The 24596-nt window shown below is 39.9% G+C and overlaps 1 protein-coding gene across 2 annotated transcripts in view; it reads right to left on the minus strand.

Annotated features, from left to right (window-relative positions):
* The window catches only part of LOC127452106 (protein shisa-9B-like), a 97095-nt gene extending 79877 nt beyond the window's left edge, over positions 1–17218 (minus strand). Inside the window, exons 1-2 of one of the 2 annotated variants that reach the window (XM_051717313.1) lie at positions 17188–17211; positions 16425–16963 (exon numbers count right to left, since the gene is read on the minus strand). In XM_051717313.1, coding sequence (XP_051573273.1) covers positions 16425–16963; positions 17188–17190 — 542 coding nt within the window. In that variant the 5' untranslated portion in view covers positions 17191–17211. Of the gene's footprint in view, positions 1–16424 lie in introns of both variants that reach the window. The other variant, XM_051717312.1, reaches the window with a different exon arrangement.
* Positions 17219–24596: the final 7378 nt, after the last annotated feature.

Raw genomic sequence — 24596 nt, forward strand, 5'->3', positions numbered from 1 at the left:
TTAATTAATAAAGTGAAGTTGCAATGTTGTAAAATGTTTAGGTACACAGTACTGGGTATGAATGTATACTTAGGTCTATTAGCACTGTCTTTACTGCCAAACAAAGTACTTATTAAAAAGAAACAATAATGAAAACTGCTAATGATTAAATGGAGTTAATTAACAGAGGTTCGGGAGGAGCATGTTAATTTTAATCTGACAAATCACAGCCCACGAGCAGGAGTATATAAGCCGCTGCTTACCTGCTTCCTATGACAACTCTCCTGACATGAGAGTCTTTCCGGCATTCGGCCCCACCCATTTCCCCACAAACAGACACAGGTAGACGGATCATCGGATGCAACTTCCCTGCAAAGCATTCGACTCCACCAGAACAGCTCTTCCATCAAAACAGTGTCGTTATTCATCAGAAGCTGCCACAGCAGCTCTTTGTTTTTTAGCAGTATTGACGGCTACAACGTTAAGTGTTATATATATATATATTTATATATTTTTTACCTTGTCTGTCTTTCTATGCTCCATTCGACGAAGCAGTTTGTAGCGTGAAGTTGCTGCCACAAACTGGCTGCTCCTGCACTTTGAAAATGTGAAACAGCACTCTACAACTGCTCATATGTTCTCTTATCTAAACTTTCCACCCAGAAAAACTTTTTTGCCAGCTGCCTCCGCGAATGGGCGCCGTTCCGGCTTCATGCCATTAGAATTCAATTTTATTTGAAAGCGAAAGAAACAAAGATTAACTATTCAATCCAACCACCATTTCAACCCCCAGCATTTTTAATCAGGTTCTGCCACACAGGTGATGCCTGTCAGCCTCATTACCATGCCACAGCTTGTTTAGGGGGCGTGCTTTATACAGCGATTGTTCCTCATCCTCATTATTGACATGTATTGATGTATATTATACAGCAGGGGGCAGTCATACTCCTAAGGAGCGAATGACCACAAGTGTATCCTTCAGTAATGATTGCAAGTCCATTTCTCCTGCATATCTGCATGCAGTACAGAGCCAAAGTTCTTATTTCTCAGATCATTTTATGCTGTTTTTTTCACACTGTTTATTAAGATGTACTGTATTTCCCAGCACATATCTCCTGCATTTCTGTATGCAGTGCAGAGCTGCAACTCAATGCATTCCTAGATAATTCACACCTATTGCTGTGATGCATTTCCTATGCAAGAAGTATATTGTACTACAGGTGACAGTAATACTCCTAAAGTGCGAATGGCCTAAAAGTGAATCCTTCAATGATGATTGCAAGTCCATGCATATCTGTATGCAGTACAGAGTCAAAGCTCTTATTTCTCAGATCATTTTGTGCTATTTTTTCACATTGTTTATGAAGATGTACTGTATTCCCTAGCAAATTTTTTCTAAAGTTTCACCTAAATATGATTATTTTGTCTTTCTACAGCAACGCCTGAAATTGCGCCTTCCGCAGGGTCTCACCAATATTACTTCCAGCAGGCCTCTGTGAGAGCCCATTTTAATTCCTTTCACTGGATTGTATGCAGGTTTACCTCTCACTTTCTCTATCTAGGTGTCTTTCCACTTCACCATTACCTACCGAGGAGCCAAAGATGGCAACCATTTTAGATAAGAAAGCACAACTGCGGTGCTTCTGCCTTTGGCTCAAAATGTCCCTAAGCAGCACAAATGTGCTGTCCACGTGCCACAACTACGGCATATTTTGGGTCATCTAACAAACCCCCACGACACCACAAAGCAGCGCAAACGTGCTGTACAGGTGCCGCAACTGCGGTGTCCTTTGACCATGCGACAAACTCCCACCACACCGCAAAGCAGCGCAAACGTGCTGTACAGGTGCCGCAACTGCGGTATCCTTCGGACCATGCAAAAAACTCCCACCACACCACAAAGCAGCGCAAATGTGTTTTTCCAGGTGCCGCAACTGCGGAACCTTTCAGGCCCTGCCACTAAATCTCCCACAACACCGCAATCATGTTTCCTGTTTCCTCTTATGTTTCCTCTTATTGTTTCCTCGAGGGGCACAGCTCATAAATATATACCCATCACAAACCGCTATTCAGCAAGATTCTTTACTCTGAGCCACCCACCATTCGAATGCAGTGTGGGCCCTCCCGTTCGAACACTATGCAGGCTTTCCAATCGAATTGCAGTGTGGGCTCTCCCATTCGAACGCAATGTGAACCTCAGCGCATTGGTCGCAGGCTCTCCCGTTCGAATCGCGGTATGGGCCCTCCCGTTCGACCGCAATGCAGGCTCTCCCGTTCGAATCACAAGGTGGGCTCTCCTATTCGAATGCAGTGTGAGATTTCATGTCATTCATTCCGTGGGCTCTCCCGTCTGAGTATGAGCTCTCCTGTTCAAGTGCAGTGGTGGTGCAGTACTCTAAAGACCCTTTTAGCTTTTCCTGTTAACCGTGGCATTGGCATTTCCTTTGCTCATGGTCGAAATGAGCCCGACACACAATAAGGTGTGCCTAAATGTGATAAACTATGTGTGCCCTATTTGATACTGCACAGTACCCCACCAGATAATGTGCCACAGCATCACCCCTTTCACATTTTGATACTGCCACAGCAGTGCCCTGCCATGACAAACGTAATAAAGTTGTATTCTTAACTAACCTTTCACTTCCCTCAAAGCTGCATATAAACATAATTTACACATTTTCCATAACTAACCTTCTGCTTCCCTTACAGACATATATAAAGGTACATATTCCTAACTAATATTTGCTCCCCCTACAGGTAAGTACAAACTAACCTTTGCTTCCCTTACAGGTGTTGATGATTCTAATGAAGTCTTTTGTGCCCTACTTAATACCACAGCAACAGTGCCCTGCCATGACAAATGTAATAAAGTTGTATTTTTAACAAAATTTTTGCTTTCCTCAAAGCTGCATATGAACGTAATTGACACGTTTTCAATAAATAACTTTTGCTTCCCTTACAGACGTATATAAAGGTAATACATTTATGTGTTCCTAACTAACCATTTGCTCCACTACAGGTAAGTACAAACTAACCTTTGCTTCCATTACAGGTGTTAATAAATCTAATGAAGTCTTTTGTGCCCTACTCGATACCACAGCAACAGTGCCCCACCCATACAAATTGTGTGTACACAGTTGTTAATATTTTCTCCACAAGCGCTTTCAATGTCTAAGTTCCATACTTTCATAGAAGAGCATCTCCTGCAATGGAAACACAGCAGAGTCCCACAGGAGCTCCTTCACTCTGCCCCAAATACTCAATCCACTGCCGCCTCAGTGCTTTAAACTCCGCTCCCGCGGAAGGCCCTCTTTACTCTACTGCCGCAGCAGCTTTTTTTTACCATGCTTCCGCCGAAGCCTTTCTTTCTTCGCTTCTCAGCAGCTGCAGCTAGCATTACAGGAGATAGCGGTCACCACCTCCTCTTCTCAAAGCACCATATTTCCCAATCTATGGGTAGTCTATTGAGTGAGGCTACCCCTGCAAACAAGCCTCGTTCCTCTCGTTCTCATTTTCCCCGTTCGATTGCTTGCTGGGGTTACCCGTTCGAATGCCGTGAGCGCTCTCTCTCTATGGAGCAGTCTCCTGTTCGAATCGCAGTTTGAGCCCTCCCTTTCGAACACAACACGAGCCAACTCTTGTTTTCATTCTTCCCGTTCAACTGCTTGCTGGGCTTACCCATTCGAATGCCGTGAGCGCTCTCTCTCTATAGAGCAGTCTCCCGTTCGAATCGCAGTGTGAGCCCTCCCTTTCGAATGCAGCACGATCAACTAGTGCTCATTTTCCCTGTTCGACTGCTTGCTGGGCTTACCTGTTCGAATGCCATGAGCGTTTTCTCTTTATAGAGCAGTCTCCCATTCGAATCGCAGTATGAGCCCTCCCTTTCGAACACAGCGCGAGTCTTCTCCCCGTTCAACTGCTTGCTGGGCTTACCTGTTCGAATGCCTTGAGCGCTCTCTCTCTATAGTGCGAGCCAACTCTCATTCTCACCTTCCCTGTTCGACTGCTTGCTGGGCTTACCTGATCAAATGCCGTGAGCTAAACCTCTCTCTCTTAGAATAGTCTCCCGTTTGAATCGCAGTGTGAGTCCTCCCTTTCAAACGCAGCACGAGCCAACTCTTGTTTTCATTCTTCCCGTTCGACTGCTTGCTGGGCTTACCCATTCGAATGCCGTGAGCGTTTTCTCTTTATAGAGCAGTCTCCCATTCGAATCGCAGTATGAGCCCTCCCTTTCGAACACAGCGCGAGTCTTCTCCCCGTTCAACTGCTTGCTGGGCTTACCTGTTCGAATGCCTTGAGCGCTCTCTCTCTATAGTGCGAGCCAACTCTCATTCTCACCTTCCCTGTTCGACTGCTTGCTGGGCTTACCTGATCAAATGCCGTGAGCTAAACCTCTCTCTCTTAGAATAGTCTCCCGTTTGAATCGCAGTGTGAGTCCTCCCTTTCAAACGCAGCACGAGCCAACTCTCATTTTTCACCTTCCCTGTTCGCATACTGTGAGCCCACCCACTTCTACGATGAGTGGTGGTCTCTCGTTCGAATCACAGCGTAGCCCTCTGGACCAGCATTCGTAGAAGAACGCACCTTCAAACAAATGCTTAAAGCACTCCCTCTGTACAAATTTTTTTGGGGAAAACAATTCAGAAGCATCCGCCAAGCCAATTTACCAAACAGAATTGTAGCAAGCCAAATATTACATTAATATACAAACTACTGAAATGTAGTTAATTAACAGAGTTTCGGGAGGAGCATGTTAATTTTAATCTGACAAATCACAGCCCATAAGCAGGAGTATATAAGCTGCTGCTTACCTGCTTCCTATGACAACTCTCCTGACATCCCACCTCCACCCCATCTCCACATATTCTCCAATTCATTATCTAAATAAGTAAAGTCCGGGGGGGGGGTAATCGGGACTCGAGTCGAGTCTCGAGCTCCGAGCCCTCCAGTATACGGACAGGAAGCCAAATACATTTACTGCTTCAACACAAGATTATATTAACCTTACGAACTACTGAAATACTTAATTGTTGTTAAATTGCATATTTTGTTTTGCTAAATGTTATAGTTTAATTGTTTGCCTACTATTTTAACCTAACCAAAGTTTAAGCCTACTTGCATTGTCCGCTAAGGCTGTAAATTGTGTTATAAAAATAATTAAAGGTCTTCCATTGAAATCGCATTAGCCATATCACAGGTTTCACCTCTTAAATTTGAGCTATTTTATGTGTAAAATAATTTCAAAATATAATTAATGTGTATACAGCACTTTAATAATCATATTAAGAGATATAAAAGTGTTGATGATAATAAACAAAGCAGTTAAAATGTTTTAGGTATCAAATCGAATAACAAAACCTTAACATGAAAATCGTAAATGTAAACTTCTGTCCTGAGACCGCTGAACTGTATGACTGTGCAGCTCAACAGCTTGCAGCCGCAGTGGTCATCTTTAGGCTTCTATATTTGTTGGTTCAAAAACTGTTCAGAGTTTTTGGGCTTTGTCTGAAGTTCTTTTACTAGTTTTTCATCATTTTGGTCACATTTTAGCTTTTAAAAATGAACAAATCAATGTATTTAATTAATAAATATGATATTATATTGCATATATTATATTTAGTAAAATTGTTATTGTTTAATTGCATAATTTGTAGGCCGTAACATGTCTTGAACATTGGGGCGGACCAAACCATTTTAGGGGTGGGGGGTCGCGGATGTCCTCGTTCTTTAAAATAGTAAATGTGGTAAATGCAACAATTTTCTGAATAAAGGCTTTAAATATGTTAAAGTTTTTTTTTTTTAAATGTGACAAATTTTATAATTTTTGGTTTTAAATAGGTTTTTTTTAAGTTCACACAGTACAAGACAAACACTCTGTCTGCATTAGTAGCAATTTGCCTGTTTCAGTCATCTTTTCTTTCTTTTTTGTGCTGTATCAAAGAAAAGACAAATATGATTTGAATTTCTTTTTATCATTGATGTATCTGTAAAATGACATGACATCAGCAGGCTAGCAAAAAGAAAACATACAAAATTATTTACTGTCCTCAAGCTGTCCCTCATTGTTTTTTCCCCCAATAGAATCTTGACACAATATTTTCTTCAAGAATCCTAACGATGCTCTTTTACATATAAAAAACTACATTTTGACCACTGCTGGTTATTTTTCTCCATTAACCAACATCTTATGGTGTTTTGTGTTCCTTGGCACAGTCACCTTCAGCTTGCTCACAGGGGTTCTAAATACAATTATTGTATTTTTATACACAATGATCACTCTAAGACTTTATAGATATTACAGTTTCACTGTTTTGTAAATGCATGATTTCCTGTAAAGCTTCTTTGAAACGATGTGTGTTGTAAAAAGCGCTATACAAATAAAAAATAACTTGACTTGACTGCTGTCAAGGTCCAAAGAGGAAATAAATCATCATGAAAAAACCATAAGAGTAGTCCATACAACACTAAGATTTTCTATTGCCCCTGAAGGCTTGGAATAAAGTGCACAAGTCATATGGACTACTGTTGTGATTGTCTTTATACTGAACCTGATTTATAGTATTTGTCCTTTATAAAGATTGACAGCTCCTGCTCACTATAAACTGTTATTCTATGGAATAGAGCTGCTTAAAATATCTATTTTTATGTTCCAAGAAAATGTAACAGCATATGGGTTTTGAACAACATAATGGTGAATAAATGAGTAAATGTACATTTTCCATGTATAGGTGAACTACTCCTTTAACTGGTGGCTTATTTTTTGAGCACAGTCCTGACAAGACATACTCAAAATAAAATGGTCTCTTTTAAAAGAAGACTCTTAGGAGATGCTGTACAAAATTCAGAATTAAAGACACAAGAAATTTAGATTGATAGATTGATAAATAAATTGATCTGAGAGTGATGACACTCTACTTTGTGTTTTATCAATTCTTTTCTTAGACAATGTCAAGTGAATTTTTAGATATGGGGCAATTTGGCCATATCTGATTATTGGGCGGGGGGAGACTTGTCCCCCTCAATGTATATTGCGGTTACGGCCCTGATTTGTACTTTTAGAGATGTAGCAGGATAGATTGTCACCTTCCTGCTTTAGGTAATGGCATCATTCATTTACAACCTATCAGTGCATAGACAGTCTATTTAAGGCTGTTGAATGTTACCTGGAGAGGTGTCTTTATCAACCCTGCCCTCCTTCTGATGTCACATGGGTCAGCTCAGTGCTACTTTCTTTTAGCTAAGTCATGGCCTGTTGTTTGGTCAATGCCAGCTTACTGGTAGAAAACTTGAGGATGTTTCTGATGTTGAGAATCTTGATGTTGGCTGTTCATACCCAGGTATTTTAAACCTTTGTTTATGTTTGCCACTCGGAGCTGTTACAGCATTGTAAATTAGCTGCTCTCTTTTGTTTTTGCTTAGCAACTGTATCTGTCATGTAACTGCATTGCCGGCTTCGACATGGTCAAACCAGCCACTTTGTTGTTCTGGTATGTGTGCTGATTAGCATTTTTAACTGTCACAGTTTCTTTCTGTGTTTTGTAATATTTTTAATGTATGTATTTATGTACTTACACACACATACATGTGTGCTATTTGTTTGCTGTTCCTTGTTATATTGTGCTGGTGAGTTGGGCTCTGATTTGGGCTTAATTTAGCCCTAAAGATTTTACTACCCATCGTAGTGTTTTGCCAACTCAATGCTTGCAATATAGTGTCCAGTTGTTATTTTGACTTGATATTTTGAACATTGTCTGTTTTGAATGTTAACTTCTGTTTTGTTTTTCTTTTTTAGGAGCTATTTTTTGGTACTCAAGTGTGTATGTGTGTGAGCACGTGTGATTTGTGGTGTTTTCCAGGACAGATAGTGTCTTCTATTAGCCACTCCTTGCTGGTAAGACAGAGCTCTGTTTAGTTTTGTGGGTTCAAACAAGTGTGTATTTCTATGGGTTTGCCCCTTTGTATTTTATTTCTTAATTGTGATGTGAACATTTCAGTGCTACAGAGTTTAAGTGCTTCCTTTTTAAACCTTTTATTGATATGTGACAAATAAAGAAATATGTATTTTGTACTTTTATTCCTGTCTCTTAACCTTTTCCTTGGGGAAACATACCTGTGTGTTCCTTTTTTTGTGGGTGGCTTAATCGCCACATCATTGTATATTCCCAGGGTGGCACATTTGACTACCTTCTTACCTACAGTCTTGCAAATTGTAATGTAGGTTCCATCTTCCTATGTTTAACTTCACTGTTACTGCTCCGTACTACTCGCCACACAGGTATTTACATTGATTTGTTGAACACATGCTAAAAACCGGTACTGTCTCTTTAAGGAAATTCGACATTTCTGTAAACAAGTGTTTTTAAATTAGCGCATGTTAACAAGAGAAACTTGAATGGCTTTATCTCATCTGTGCTATGCCTGATTACTGTTAAATATTTCTTTTTTATGATCAAGAACTGACTGTAAAGAACAGAAAGGGTATTGAAAGAGACATTATTAAATGGCAAATCGGTTGCATGGATCTTGTCTTTGGACACACACAGAACAACTTTTACTCTCAACATGCAGTGAAAGTATCTTGATGCTGAATACTCCACCACTATACTACACAATTACTGGTGAGTGAAATCTAGACATTTACCAGCCAATTGCCAAATATATAAATTTTTAGTCGCATAGCGCAAAATTTGGTTGCAAATGCAAGAGATTTCCTCTCATTGTAGTGGAGGGTTGCGCATAGTTTAAAAGATCGATCCATAGCTTTTGAGAACGATATCGAATCGACCAAATAAAAAAAATAAAAAAATATTCGAAGAAAAATTTTTTGCCCAGCCCTATTGCCAACTGTATCTATTAGGTGGAGGGAAGATTCTCACTCTAGTAGGGGTGTGACGAGATCTCACGTTATTAAAATGTGACGATATTTCTCGTTGAGGTGAAAAGCTGTCTCACGATATCAGCATGACGGAGTGTGAGGGAGAAATTAGTATAGAAGATGCCCCCGCCACTTTTAAATCGTTTGTGTGGCAGCATTTTAGGTACCCGGTGGAAACAATAAACGGCGACAGAGTGACAGACAAGACATGAACAAAAGCTGTGTCTCGTTTGGAAGGCTGTGTCCTCTGGAGGTCACATTTGTCGACCGTATACGTCATCTAGGCTGTCTCGTTTCATTTTATTTTATTTTATTTATTTATTTTTCTGTTGTCAATGCCTTTTATGTACACTGAAAAAAGTGAAACGACCGTGTCATTTATTTAAAGTGCATTTTTATATTGGTCTAATCGAAAATCATGTTTTCCGGTTTAAACCTGTTTTGTTCAGTTTGGCCAAAAGCAAATAACATTCCCCTTAGAAAAACTTAAAAGAAACAGTTTTGGTTAAATAGTATTTTCGCTTGACACCAGAGGTTTTCGCCTTAAGTCAATGGCACGCAACAACTACTTTACAAAGACATTCTGTACTAGTTGTCCATCCTGCCACTAACCTTAACTATAAACGGAGATAAGAGTACACCTTTTAAATACCAGAAAAGTAAATGGAAAAATACCTTTTGCAATTTTATGAATTAATACTTTTGCATGTGAAATCAATTCTTGCATGCCTGTATGTATACTGAACAAGAGTTATTGGTGGCAATTATTCCTTCTATCTATACAGGCATATCACTAATGAAAGAGAAAGACAACATTTGCTGTCCTTATTCAATGTAAAAATGAGACTCTGCTAAACCTAACATAAGGCCTTAGCAGTTTCACAAATCTTGGGAATGTCTTAAAGTAATATTTAGTATAAAATGTCACCATCCACCAGAATTCTGGAAAGGGAGAATTGTGAATCAATGAATTTGTTAATGTGAAATACATCCAATTTTGTACTACAACTAATACTACTGTTTTAATTCTTGCTTTTACTAGATCCTTTTGGATGGGCGAGTTATTCTGAATCCTGATGACACCAGAAAGCTAATTCTGCCTGATGGAATTCCAGAGACAATGGAACAGCTTATGGATGAAGTCAGAAAAGTGTGTGGGTTAAATGGGAAATTAAGACTGCAGTACCAAGACAGAGACTTTGGAGATGCACTAGTAAACTTGACATCTACTGCGGAACTTGATGATTTGGCAACTGTCAAGGTCATCCCAATAACTAATTATTGCAGCCCAGGATTTAATCTCACTGTCTGTGATACTCAGTCGGATGACACAGAGCTCCTGTCCACACCCTCCAGCACGGTCTCTACAAGAACTCAGATGTGGCCAAGAGATTTTCCGGTACCAAACTTTCTCCTATGACACTGAACTGCAGTTAAAAAAGGGAAATGCGGTGTATAGGTCAAACATGACAAGGCTGACACCGAGTTAAAAAAAATGTCAGATATTATGGAAAAGATAGCTGAAGAGATATTCAAGTACAAAGCCTACCCAACAGATGCTGACTTCAGTGATGTTGCTGAAGCACTAATCAAGAAGCATCCATGCCTCTCTGAATCTGGTTTGTACAATGGTTGCTACGGGTGGAAGCAGTGGCTTCAGACAAAAATGGGCAACTACCGAACTCAGCTAAAGGGCACTGGGTGTTCTGAAGTCCAAAGCTCCAGAGGACGCATTGCCAGCAAAAAAAGTAAAGAGACCTAGGAGAGGAGAGGCCAACCACATACCCGACATTCCAACTGGAATTGGAAAATGAGAGACAGACACTTTTAAGTGCAGTTAAGAAGCGAAACAATCGTGCAGTGATAAAGGACAAAATGGCCATGACTTTTTCACTGCAAAGACAGGAAATTGTGGAAGAGTTGAAAGAGAGATGGCCTGCATTGTTCACAATGGATGAGGTAAGTTTTGTTTTTTATAGATCAATGCTGAATTTCTGAGAATTACAACCATTCCACTTCAACCACAATTCCTGGCTTCCTTGGACAAGCACCACAGCAAGCTGATTGAGATAATCAGAAACAAGGGAGGAGTTGTCAGAGAGAAGACCCAGAATATACTAATAGTTCTTGATCAGATATTTACTACTTGCTCAGTACATCAAAATTAGTCTTATATCAAATAAATAGTAACACTGTAAATAAAGCAATAGTGTTCATTTTGTCAACACATTTGATTGTGAAGTTAGATTACACATTGGAAGATGTACTATGTTTATCTTCTGAGCTTGACAGGCATTTTAACTGGTTTGCCCAAAGCATTTGTAAATCACATTTACTGTAACTCTAAATGCCCATTTGTGTATTGTGTAGTGTTTGCATCTTCAGTCAAGCTGCAAAATTGGACAGCATAATTTTGCATTATGTGTGTGTTGCGCTCTCACCTAGAGCCTCGAGGTGAATCTAAAAAGAGAGTGTCTGCTGAAGTGCCTCATTGTGTACCTTGGAGAAGACGTGGACAAACTTATCAAGGAGTATCTGGTAAGTAGTTTTGCATTAATCACTTAAATTTTAGACAAGACAAAACATTGAATATTTAAACTTTAATGCCCCTATACATGGTCTCAGGTCCAACAAAATTACTCAGGCTTATAGTATATTTGCATATTTGCCTATGCCTATAATTATTGTTAAGATCTCTGTTCCCCAGTGGTAAATAATCTACACAGTTTTTTTTATTTTTTTTATTTAATATGTCTAATACACAGACTAAGTTTTCTGTGCTGGTTTATATTTTGTAAAACACTGTATAGTGTGGCTATACTGTATGTGGTTGGAACATATCAAGATATTTTAATTACAGTGTGAAATATTTGCCACTTTAGAGCAGCAGCAGTGCAGATGGAGCAGTAAAAACCTGGACATAAAATGGATATTATATCCAAATATTGCATTGTGGAAAGTGTCAGTCTGTGGTCAGATTATGAAATTAATGAAAATATGAAAACACAAGGTAGTTTTATCTTTTAACATTATAGTGAATCTTAATTGAAGTAAATGTATACTACTGTATTGTACTATTTGATATTTTTTGTCACAGCTGATGTCAAAAGTTTTTGGAGGATAGCTATTATTAATACTTCTACCAATGCTTTATTTGCAATAAAGTCAAATGTTTGCTATGAGAAAAATACTTGGAGGAGCCTTCGTTAACTCTGTTGGACTTTGCAAGTCATTACATTTTTTGCATCACTAGAACCTCAATTTAATTTTTTTATTGAGATTTGATTGGGAGAATTGTGTAGATACTTGTTTCATCAGAATAACTTTTTAATAAATGTCTTTTATCAGGTTGTTCAGAACGATGAAGCTAAAACGGAGTTTGAGAGGTGTACAATGGCAGTGTTTGTCATCAGGGAGGAGGAGGATCCTCTCCGGCCACCACATGAAATTGGGATTGTTATTGAAGGTGTGAAAGTCCTTAATGAGTTACCATCAGTTGCACATGCATTTGCTATGTTATTTGGCCTCATCTATGCTCTAAACTTGAGCTATCCAAGTGAGCTCAAATACACTTGATGCGCTGCAGAAAATATTCTTGGAGATAGAACCAAAGAAAATGACACGCAGAGTGTGCAGTCTGAGTGTCAAGCTCTAAATATTGGATTATTCAACAGAAGACATTTGGATACAGCATGTTTTTTGTTCTGTTTTATAGCTTGTATTCAAATTCATTCTGGTCATTTTTTCAAAGGATAGCCAAGTTTTAACACTGTTAGAAAGTCTATTTTTACACTTATTAATGGATATTACATTACATATCTCAAGTTTTAAAGGAGAGATGTAGACCAGTTTTACATGTCAAGATTTGTGGTTAAGGTTGCAGAATGTTTAAAACATATAGAAAAGACCACAATTTACTTAATTTTATACTTGGTATGTTTTTTGTTTTTTTTCCCCTCAACAAATGTTGATGTGTAAAAAACATACTGGATAGCTTTACTGGCTGCAAAAATGATTGTGGGTTTTATTTATTTTGTTGGTGTTTTTTGTTGTTGTACATAACAGAAAAGGTGATGCATATTTTGAAAAGACATCACAATAAATATCAAGGTTTTACGAAGAGAATATTCCTGTCTTTATTAATAGTAAGTCAACTAAATTAAGCATTGACTAACAAAATGTTTTTATTTTTATCTTAAGTGAAATATCTACTTTTTATATTATAGCTATAGCTTTTGATTATGGTGAAATTTAAGTTAAGCAAAAAAAACAAAAAAAAAAAAATGTATATTGACCTACATTACGTAACATTTTGGCTTGTGTCTAAAGAAAATATATTGATTAAGTTATAATTTGAAATTATAGTTTTTACATAATCAGAAATTTAATTTGAGAAGTTAATAAAATTGCCTGTAACAAAATGAGTTTTGTAATAAGTTTATTCAAAAGTAAAAACTATATTTAGATGTAATTGTAAATATTAGGTCATTCCAAAATTAAAAAATTAAGTTGTAACAAAGTAAAAAAAAAAATGGTGTACGGTCTTTATAATAAATAATCTTTTTACTTTGTATGAATGTAAATTTTTGTCTTAGGGAGAATAAATATTTTTTTATTAATATTAAATCAAAATTTAAGGCTTAAACCAAATCATAAATATAATTTGAGAAAAACTAAAAAATTTGGTCCAAAGTATCATTTTTTTCAGTGTATATGCACTTACATTTATACAATTGTTAACCTTTTTTGCATTCCCAATAAAAATTCTGAATAAATAAATGAAACTAGACAGCCTCGATGACGTATCCAGCCGACAAATGCGACCTCCGGAGGACACAGCCTTCCAAACGAGACACAGCAAATATGTAAGCACTGTAAGAAAATAGTGACGTACACCGCGGCTAACAAGAGCACTATGCAAAGACACCTACAGAACCACCGCAGCTCTCAACTATAATCAACCAGGTCTGAAGAGACTCATGTGAAATCATACAGGAGAGAAGCCAGTCAGTTGAGTTTGTAGCAAAAACCTTTTACAGTGCTTGCATATTGTTCTGTCTTTTACTGCATATAATAATTCATACTCAGAAAGTAGAACTGAAGTGACATTCATTACAAGATGATTAGTTAAAACATTTCAAAATGCACCTGCATTGTTTTGCATTTTGACTTTCAGTCGAATAAAATACTATTTTTCCAGTCATATACACTACCAGTCAAAAGTTTTGAAACACTTGACTGAAATGTTTCTCATGATCTTAAAAATCTTTTGATCTGAAGGCATATGCTTAAATGTTTGAAATTAGTTTTGTAGACAAAAATATAATTGTGCCACCGTATTAATTTATTTCATTATAAAACTAAAATTTACTTAAAATAAATAAATAAATAAATAAATTGAAATTGATGACTTGGACCAAATAATAAAGAAAAATAGCCAATAAGTGCCCAACATAGATGGGAACTCCTCCAATACTGTTTAAAAAGCATCCCAGGGTGATACCTCAAAAAGCTGGTTGAGAAAATGTCAAGAGTACATGTCTGCAAATTCTAGGTAAAGGGTGACTACTCTGAAGATGCTCAAATATAACACAGTTTTGATTTATTTTGGATTTTGTTTAGTCACAACATAATTCCCATAGTTCCATTTGTTATTCCATAGTTTTAATGACTTTACTATTATTCTAAAATGTGAAAATAAATTATAATAAAGAATGAGTAAGTGTTTCAAAACTTTTGACCGGTAGTGTATATAGTGTTAAAATATTGTCTCGTCTCGTTCTCGTGAACCCAGTATTGTGTATCGTCTCGTCTCGTGAGCTAAGTGTATCGTCACACCCCTACACTCAAGAGACCATTTTATTTGACAAAAATTTAGACGCGTCCATAAGTGCAAGATGTGTTATCAATATTTTAGGTCAGTTTTCCTAGAAAAGAAAAAAAATCAATTTTAAAAGTGTATATCTACTAAAAGTTAATTGTGTCAACTTTTAAGAGTACACTGGCATACGGATGCCCTAAAAGCCACCAGACATGGACCAAAAGTCACAAAACACCAGTTTTGATTTCATGGGGTCTTCAAACAGCACCGTGGACATCCAAATGGTAGATTAATTCCCCCCTGTGCTTTGATATGGTAAGAGAAACCTTTTTTTGTGGAAATAAGTCAAAATATCATCATAAAATTATTAAAATAGTAAACTCAGTATGATGCAGTATTTAAAAGGCACTTGATTAAAAGGGTGTAAATGGCTCCTTGTGGGTGGTGGATATTGCCCATGCGAGTTATGATTGTGCTTACGGTTGTATGGTCAATCTAAATTTAGTGAAATGTGAGTGCACAAACAGAATGTCCTTGAAACATTAGTATCATTAGCTACGGATCAGTGTCCATTATCCTATTAATGTCACGGACACCTCTTTACTGATGTTTAGTAGAGTGAACGCATGTGAGTGTTCTTTTGTTTAGAGTTAAGGCTTATTTAGAGGCAAAATCTGTGCCTCACCACAGAGATAATTGGAGACTTATGGAGATGCTGATGGATGTTTAAAACATTGCTGCTCAACAGATGAATTAGACAACAATGCCACTCATATTTTGTAGTATACTTACGCTTTCATCAGCACTTTGTTTACTCTCTATCTTTACATTTTACTGAAAGAATTTGTTTCTTGGTTCATAAGAAAAGTTGCTTTTAACATTCCAAATCGTAAATATCACATCTTGCACTTCAAATAAATCCCTATTTGTTACATATTCTGCGGTTCTGTATGACAGTGCTGAAGACTGGCTTAGTAATAAACAGACGGGCACATTAAGCTAGTAGGAATTGTAGAAAATGGATAACTAAAAGGTCATGTTGATAGTGATGTTTTAGTGTAATTCTTGAAAGCTCTGACCTTCACTTTAGCAACCCAGAGGAAACTCTGCTTCATTTTTGTATTAACTTTGTAATAAATGTTTCTCCTAAAATTCCTTTGAAGAAGTATGGACAGATACAAATGAGACAATTGTTGTCGTTCAGTACAGAGCTTTACATGAATGTTAATAGCATAGCTCAGATAAGTTTATTTTGAATATGACTTTTCAATTGCAGATATTGGCATATAGCCTACAGTTTGAGCACAGTTTGTGACATTGTTGAGATTCCTTTGAGATCCCTCTACCCTGAAAAATTTGAGCCTAAAAATGTGCTTCATGTCATAACATCTAAATAAACTGGTTTGATTCAAGTGAAAAATATTATTTAACATGTCTGACTCAACCTGACACCAACAAAAATAATTTTAAGGGTTAGACTGGGTAGAAATAGCTCGTTAAGGTAACAATTGCCGGCAGTGTACATTAAAATCTCATTAGGAGAAACAATTACGTGAAATTAAGTAAATTTAATTTGCATTTTTTCTTTCCTGTCAGATAAAAAGCTCAGCGCAACAGCAACACAAACAAATGACTGTACATCCGTCTCTTGTTTTTAACTTGAACTCGAGACTCTCAGCTAATCATTTAACAGCACGTAACCTAAATATTTAACCTACATATTTCCAATAATAATCTCAAATCATTTACCTGGACATGTTCTCCCTATGTGGTCGATGCGCCTTCTCCAAACCAAGTTTGGTGAATATCCCAACCAACGCCATTATAGCAACAACTCCACATATGAAATACACAATCAAATTAGTTTTATCCTTAGTAGGATCGTGTTGGTCCATCATCTTTGGCGGTGGTCTACCCGTCATGGACCACGGTGGTGTGTCGTAGTTTTTACAGGTCGTCTGATCTAACCTGGAGTTTTTAAACTCGCAGCAGAACCTGAAGCCACAGGTCCCGCAGCAGTAAAGGTAACTGCCCGTCCGGCACACGAACGGAGGATCCCACTGACCCATCACATCATAATAACCCCGACACCTGTCCTCCGTGTGAGGGGTCTCGGAGAGACCGTTTTCTCCGTCTCGGGAGTCGTTAGTCCCCGACGCCGTCACTAAAGCGTCCAGGTTCTTCCCGGGTTCTCCCACTGCGTCGCACACGAGAACTTTCATCAAAAAGTAACCTAGTAGTAAGCCAGTGCTTTTCATCCTGGGCTCTTCTCTCCGGCTGATCTGACACTGAAAGATAGAGATAGATGTCTTTTGACATGAAGTGCCAGCACGCATATCTCCATCAACAACATCACCACCATCCGAGATGATGGTCATGTTTGGGAAGACTTCAGAGCCACGAGTGGGTTATGGAGGATTTAAAGTCTGCAAATGTTTGATTATAATGAGATTTATCTGACTCCAATGGTTGCTTTACAACGAATACGGGTTTGTTTACTATTATAGCCTACCATAAAGTCCAGTGGTGTCACGCACTTGGGTGCGTTGAGCGACTCAAACGCAATGAGCAGCTGCGCGTGAACTGAGCGCTAAGTGAGACTGAATGCGTAATGATGAGAGAGGAGGAGGAGACCCAAGTATGGGCACATGGAAGTAACAAAAGGAAAGAGAGAGCGAAAGCAGAAATGTGTCCGGCAATGTCGACGGCAATGCAATTCTTATATAAAGAACGTGTTGCGCATAAAATGTTTATGCGCAACTCAAACAAAACGGCCAATGCAGCGTAGAGTGGCCAGTTCGTTTGATTCTTATTATTGATGATTTTGACTATTTGTTTTATATAGCATTATACAGTATGATGTCTCGTTTTGTCATATCATGTTGTTTGGTTCTCTGTTGCAGAGAATGAGAATTCTGGGAATAATGAGAACCTTATTCGTTTGAATAGGATTCATACCTGTCAGCTAAACATAACTTACTAATTCAATGCTGAAATACAACCAGTTTTCTATTGCACAGAGTCATTTATTCTCCATAAAAAGAAAGCTAGACAGCTTTAAAAATATTTATATATTTTCCTCAATAAAAACATTTAGGTAATACTTTACATTAATCTTCCCTTTATTAAGGGTGTACAAAGGGGTTCATTATTGACAATTGAGTCATTTACAAATGCATTATAAGTCATTGATATGCAGTTATAACAACATTAATGAAAATGCAATGCTTGCCAAATAAGGAGCATTTTAACTTAAATGTTATACATGCTTAATAAATACACTTATTCGTACCTATATTAATCAAAGACATAAAACGGCCTAATTCATGATTTAAGGTATGTCACAATGCAGCAAAAATAGACTATTATAGTAAGACTAAAAGGAGGGATTATGTCATTTTGCTGCAGTACACCTTGTGTTCAAGATAAATATTGTACTGTCTTGACTCACTTGTGTTGTCACTTCCCTTTTCATGTGTATGTCAAAAGAATGGTGCTACTATGAGTGGTGTCCCAACCCTTTTCAGGTCTCTATGCTCATTCACAGCATATATAATAAAGCCTGATGACTATTAAACCATACTGTATGTTTCTAATGTTGCTGCGAAAGGACGTGATAGAGCCTGTCCCTCCAGCCAAGATGAAGAAGGGATTCTACAGCCCCTACTTCATCGCACCAAAGAAAGGCGGTGGGTTGTGTCCAATCTTGGACCTGCGAGTACTGAACCGGGACTTGCACAGACTCCTGCTCAAGATACTGATGCAGGAATACATTTTGGCGAGCATACGGCATCAAGATTGATTCGTGGCAGTAGACCTGAAGGACGCATATTTCCATGTCTCGGTTTTACCTCGGCACAGGCCCTTTCTGCGGTTCACCTTCAAGGGCCGGGCGTACCAGTACAAGGTCCTCCCATTCGGTCTGTCCCTGTCGCCTCGCATCTTCACGAAAGTCGCAGAGGCAGCCCTTGCCCCATTAAGGGAAGTGGGCATCCGCATCCTCAATTGTCTTGACGACTGGCTGATTCTAACTCACTCTCGAGACTTGTTGTGTGCGCACAGGGACCTGGTGCTCAGGCACCTCAGCTGGTTGGGGCTTCGGGTCAATTGGGAAAAGAGCAAGCTCTGCCCGGTTCAGAGCATCTCTTTTCTCAGGATGGAGTTAGACTCAGTCTCTATGATGTGCGCCTCACGAGCGAGCGCACACATCGTGTGGTCATCATGCCGATCTGCTGCCGCTTGTTCAGCCCTTGGCAGGCTCCTGGACAGGGAAGCGACTGCGTTGGCATATCAACTGCCTCAAGTTGCTGCCGGTATTGCTCGCCTTGTGAAGGCTTCGGCCATTGATCCAGGGCAAGCACTTGTTGGTCCGGACGGACAACACAGCAATGGTAGCGTACATCAACCGCCAAGGCGGTTTACGCTCGCGTCGCATGTCACAACACTCAAGTCATTGCGAGCCACTCACATCCCGGGTGACTTCAACAGCGCAGCAGATGCGCTGTCATCGCAGGTTATGATCAGGGCAGAGTGGAGACTCCATCCCCAAGTGGTCCAGCTGATTTTGAGTCGATTCGGTCAAGCGCAGGCAGACCTGCTCGCTTCCCGGGATTCCTCTCACTGCCCGCTCTGATATGCCCTGACCAAGGCTCCCCTCAGCACAGATGCACTGGCACACAGCTGGCCCCGGGGTCTGCACAAGTATGCGTTCCCCCCAGTGAGCCTACTCGCACGGACCCTGTGCAAGGTCAGGGAGGACGAGGAGCAGGTCATCCTAGTGGCACCCTACTGGCCCGCCCAGACTTGGTTCTCTGACCTGACACTCCTCGCAACAGCCCCTCCCTGGTGAATTCCCCTGAGGAGGGATATCCTCTCTCAGGGACAGGGCACCATCTGGCATCCACGACCAGACCTCTGGAATCTCCATGTCTGGCCCTTGGACGGGACACAGAAGATCTAAGTGGCCTACCACCCATGGTGGTAGACACAATCACTCAGGCCAGGGCTCCATTTACGAGGCGCCTGTATGCCTTGAAGTGGCGTCTGTTCACTAAGTGGTGTTCTTCCCAACGCGAAGACCCCCAGAGATGCGCAATCGGGTTGGTGCTTTCCTTCTTACAGGAGAAGCTGGAGGGGCGGCTGTCCACCGCCACCTTAGGTGAGCGTGGCCACTATAGCTGCGCACCATGGCGCAGTTGACAGTAAGTCTCTCGGGAAGCACGACCTGATCATCAGGTTCCTTAGAGGTGCAAGGAGCTGAATCCTCTCAGACCATGCCTTGTTCCCTCATGGGACCTCTCTGTAGTTCTTCAGGGTCTACAGAGAGCCCCCTTTGAGCTTTTGCAGTCAGCTGAGCTTAAGGCACTCTCTTTGAAGACTGCCCTCCTGACTGCGCTCACTTCCATCAAGAGGGTTGGGGACCTGCAGGCGTTCTCTGTCAGCGATACCTGCCTGGAGTTCGGTACGGCATACTCTCACATGATCCTGAGACCCCGACCAGGATATGTGCCCAAGGTTCCCACAACCCTATTTAGGGATCAGGTGGTGAACCTGCAAGCGAAGCTGCCCCAGGAGGAGGCAGACCCAGCCTTGTCATTGCTGTGCCCGGTGCATGCTTTGCGCATCTACTTGGATCGCACGCAGAGCCTTAGACAATCTGAGCAGCTCTTTGTCTGCTTCGGAGGACAGTGGAAAGGGAGCGCTGTCTCCAAACAGAGGATCGCCTACTGGGTTGTTGACGCCATCGCTTTGGCATACCATGCCCAGTACGTGCCACCCCCCTTGGGGCTTCGAGCACACTCCACCGCCTCCTGGGCCCTGACCAACGCCGCCTCTTTAGCAGACATCTGTAGAGCAGCAGGCTGGGCAACACCCAAAACCTTCGAGATTCTACAATCTCCGGGTTGAGCCAGTTTCGTCCCGTGTGTTGTCAGGTATGAACAGGTAAGTATGCGGGACAACTGGCTGGGTGTATACTTGAGTACAGCACCTTTTCCCTCCGGGAGGGGGAGACGTGTGCTTTTTACCCCCCAGCCGAGTTCACGAGACTGTGAACCCTGGATGTCCTTCCTACTTAGCCCTGTGGATGGCAAATTCGTGGAGAAATTCGATACCGGCCCAGTACGTGTGCTTGTAGGCCCTGTACTGGGATAGGCGCTCCACATGTGCTGGTTGCCTGCGAGTAACCACATGTGATGTATCTTCCGTGATACAGTTTCCCTGTTGGTAAACCCGCGTCTTCCTTGGGCAGAGTCCCCCTCAGTTTGTAGAGCTCCATCCCATCTGGGTAGGACCTACCACGGGGACTTCTCCATATGTGACACTGCTGACAAGACTCGGTAAGACCTTGTGACATATTTCCACACAATTGCCTCCCCTTTGGGCAGGGTGTGATCTCCACAGTGTCTTCCCCTTGGAAAGGACACCCCCCCCCGACGCAGACACTTATGGCCCCCAGCTGAATGATTTCCACTTATTTTGGGGGAGAAAAAGAAGAGAAGAGGCCACGGCTGGGGCGGCCTGTCCACATTTTGGGCAGTCGACTTGTCCCCGAGGTGCGGGGGACCGTACGACGTAGGAGCGTTGGGGGAGGTTATGTGACGGCCGGGTGCACTGGCTACATGGCACGCAATGGTTTGCCCATCTCACACCGCCAGTCCACGTTCAGCAAGTTGTGGCATTTCGTATAGGGACCCCTAATGTCACTACATCGACACAACGTCGAGTGAGTGACAGATAGGGAACTTGGTTACTTTCGTAACCTCCGTTCCCTGATGGAGGGAACGAGACATTGTGTCCCTCCTGCCACAACACTGAACTACCCGCTGAAATGGCCGGGACCCTGTCTCGGCTCCTCAGCACAAAACCTGAATGAGTGGTTGTGAGCCAGCTCCTTTTATACCCGTATGTCCGGGGGAGTGGCATGCAAATTCCACTCGCCAATTCCCATTGGCCTTTTCTCAATGATCAGGGGTGTTTGGGTCTCCCAAGGGCGACCCCTAGTGTCACTACATCGACACAATGTCTTGTTCCCTCCATCAGGGAACGGAGGTTACGAAAGTAACCAAGATGTTTTCATGTTGATATTATGTTATGCGATTAAACAAATGGAAATATTACTTGCTTTGCTGAAGATAAACAACACTTCTATTTACATATTTGAATGAATTTTACACTTAAATCGCTTTTCTGACACAACACTCAAAGCACTTTTAAATAGAGAACAGAGGACTCTCCTTAAGTGTTTTATGTACTATTAATGTTTGAATTGTACTACAATTTTCAATTTAAGAGGTTAAACTCGTGATATGGCTGATACGAGTTCAATAGAAGACTTTATTATTTTTATACTATATTTGTCCAGCCTCAGTTATTACAATAGCATGTCTATGCAATGCACACAATAACACATAAACTAAAAACATAAAACGAGGATTCAATAATGATAGGAATAAAATATACTTTATTAAATGTAAAAATAATATGCTTAAATATGCAATATAACAATTACAAGAAGTCAATTTCAGAAGTCATACATATTAAACATGTCTCAGTAACTTAACCGGACAATGTAGATACATTGTGATCGGCTAACACACGAGTAATGTTCGATTCATAAAAGCATGACAAGCAATATAAGCTTCAGCAACCATACCAGAAAACATATCCAAGCATTAGAGCAGGTAAACAACTTTGCCAAATGGATAACAGATAAACATCCATCTAGACTGCAACGATGCTGTCCTGAACTGTATGAGTGTTACTGAGTTGAACAGCGTAGTTAGCCTCTCCAGCCAGAACATGAGACAGCCGGTACTTCCTGTGTGTGCGGACATGATGTAAGGACGCAATGATGAACGTCATAAGCCAGCGATTTCGTGTCAAATCGAACCCAACAGCTCAAAGTACAAATCATTTTTATAGGCTTACTGTGATTCGGGGTAAGGTAAGGAAATTGTTTTGAACACTGATTGTTTATATACTGGCAATTTGTTCATTTTTAACCATAGTTAAAAGTAGTTTAGTTTTAACAAGACAATAGGCCTACATTTTTAGATGTAAAAATTATAACTTCACCGTATAATTAATGGTAAAAATGTATATTATGTTCAACAAGAGAATGCATGTGCTTTTTACAGTAAACTATCATTGAAATTATGGTGAAAAACAATAATTGGGCGTTCCCAGAAGTCCCTGCTTGATCCATCACATTTCATTATATTTTATGGGAAATGTTTTTCCTTATTTTTAATATCAGCTATGTGCATTGGGGTGTTCTGTGTTATATTTTATGTAGTTTAGTTATGTAGTGTAGTTTGTTACATTATTTTAGTGTCATGTGTTATCCTGGTGATGTTTTGTGTTTGTGTAGTACATGTGTATTACTTATTAATATAAGGGTCACTCTTGATGAACTTGAAGCCATCATGTGGCCTTTTGTTGTTACTACAGTGATGAAGAATATACTGTATTTTAAAGTGGAAAGCGACTTTTATACTTCCAGAAGGTTAGTATATCAAGTTTATATAATTTAATAATATAAACAGAACTGTAAAATATACATGCATCAAAATGAAATCCTGTAAGCCTGAAACATGGTCAACGTATTTTTTTGGTATGTTTCTGGCAACCACAGCTGCCGGTATTTTATCGTAAATGTAACAGATTTTTTTTTTATAATGTGGCAACTCCTTAATAAATTCTTCATACGTGTCCAATTTACATAAAAGGATTAGTTTACCCAAAAATGACAGTTCAGTCATTGTTTACTCACCCCTGTGTTGTTATAACCCTATATGACATTCTTTATTTTTCTTAACACAAAGGGAGAAATTGTGAAAAAAAAATTGTGCTCAGTGATTTCATAAAATGGCAGTTTATGATGACCACCTCTTCAAGCTTCAAAAGAACGCAAAAGTGTAATTCAGAAGTCTAAAAAATTATTCCATGAGACTCATGATTGTTATACGATACGATAAGGTTTGGTGAGAAACAAACTGAAATATAATGTACTATGTTGTGAAAATGTCCACTGACCATTGATCTCCTGTGTGCGTTCATGATAGGGCACGAGAGCAACGGTTCACACAGCTCCCTTGCATTATTGGGGCAGTCAAGCTAAAACTTTTGTTGATCTAAAAACAGGTCCTTCACAGCAATAGTGACAACAGAACACAACACAGCTGCATACAAACCAGAGAACAGAACTTACTAAACATGTCTGAAGAGTTTGTAGTCAAAGAATGTATGCATTTCTATGCCCAGCCTTATTTTAAAAAAGTTTTTGGTTTCATAGCGGACGAAGTTACCCACACGATGAGGAAAATAGGAAACAAGCGATCGATTGAATGTCGCTCATCACTGCTGGTTAGAAACTCAGATTAACAAAGAAAATATACCTTTTATCACTTTTTGTTTGCCATCAGGTTAGGACACCGCCTGACTGTGGCTGCCTGAGGCCTCTAAGTTTCTGCTTGATTTCCGAGGACTCAAATAAGGCTGGGCATAGAAATGAATAAATTCTTCGACTACAAACTCTTCAGTCATGTTTAGTAAGTTCTGTTCTCTGGTTTGTTTTCAGCTGTGTTGTGTTCTGTTGTCTCTATTGCTGTGGCGGACCTGTTTTTAGATAAACAAAATTAATTTTCATTTGAACACCTCAAAGTTGTGAGGGGGCTGCGTGAACTGTTGCTCTCATACCCTATCATGAATGCGCACAGGAGATCAATGGTCAGTGAACATTTTTCCACGGTACACAAGCAGGAACGAGGACCCAAAGGCAGGAATGAGTAAAATAAATTATTTTATTAAACAAAAGAAAAACAAACAGGAAACACAAAACTCACGGGGGAGGAAACTGGTAAGAACACAAAAAGAACTAAACACGATAACAAACTGATAAACAAGATAACAAACCAGAGA

This window comes from Myxocyprinus asiaticus, chromosome 14 (assembly GCF_019703515.2).
Source record: "Myxocyprinus asiaticus isolate MX2 ecotype Aquarium Trade chromosome 14, UBuf_Myxa_2, whole genome shotgun sequence".
Taxonomy (NCBI): Eukaryota; Metazoa; Chordata; class Actinopteri; order Cypriniformes; family Catostomidae; genus Myxocyprinus; species Myxocyprinus asiaticus.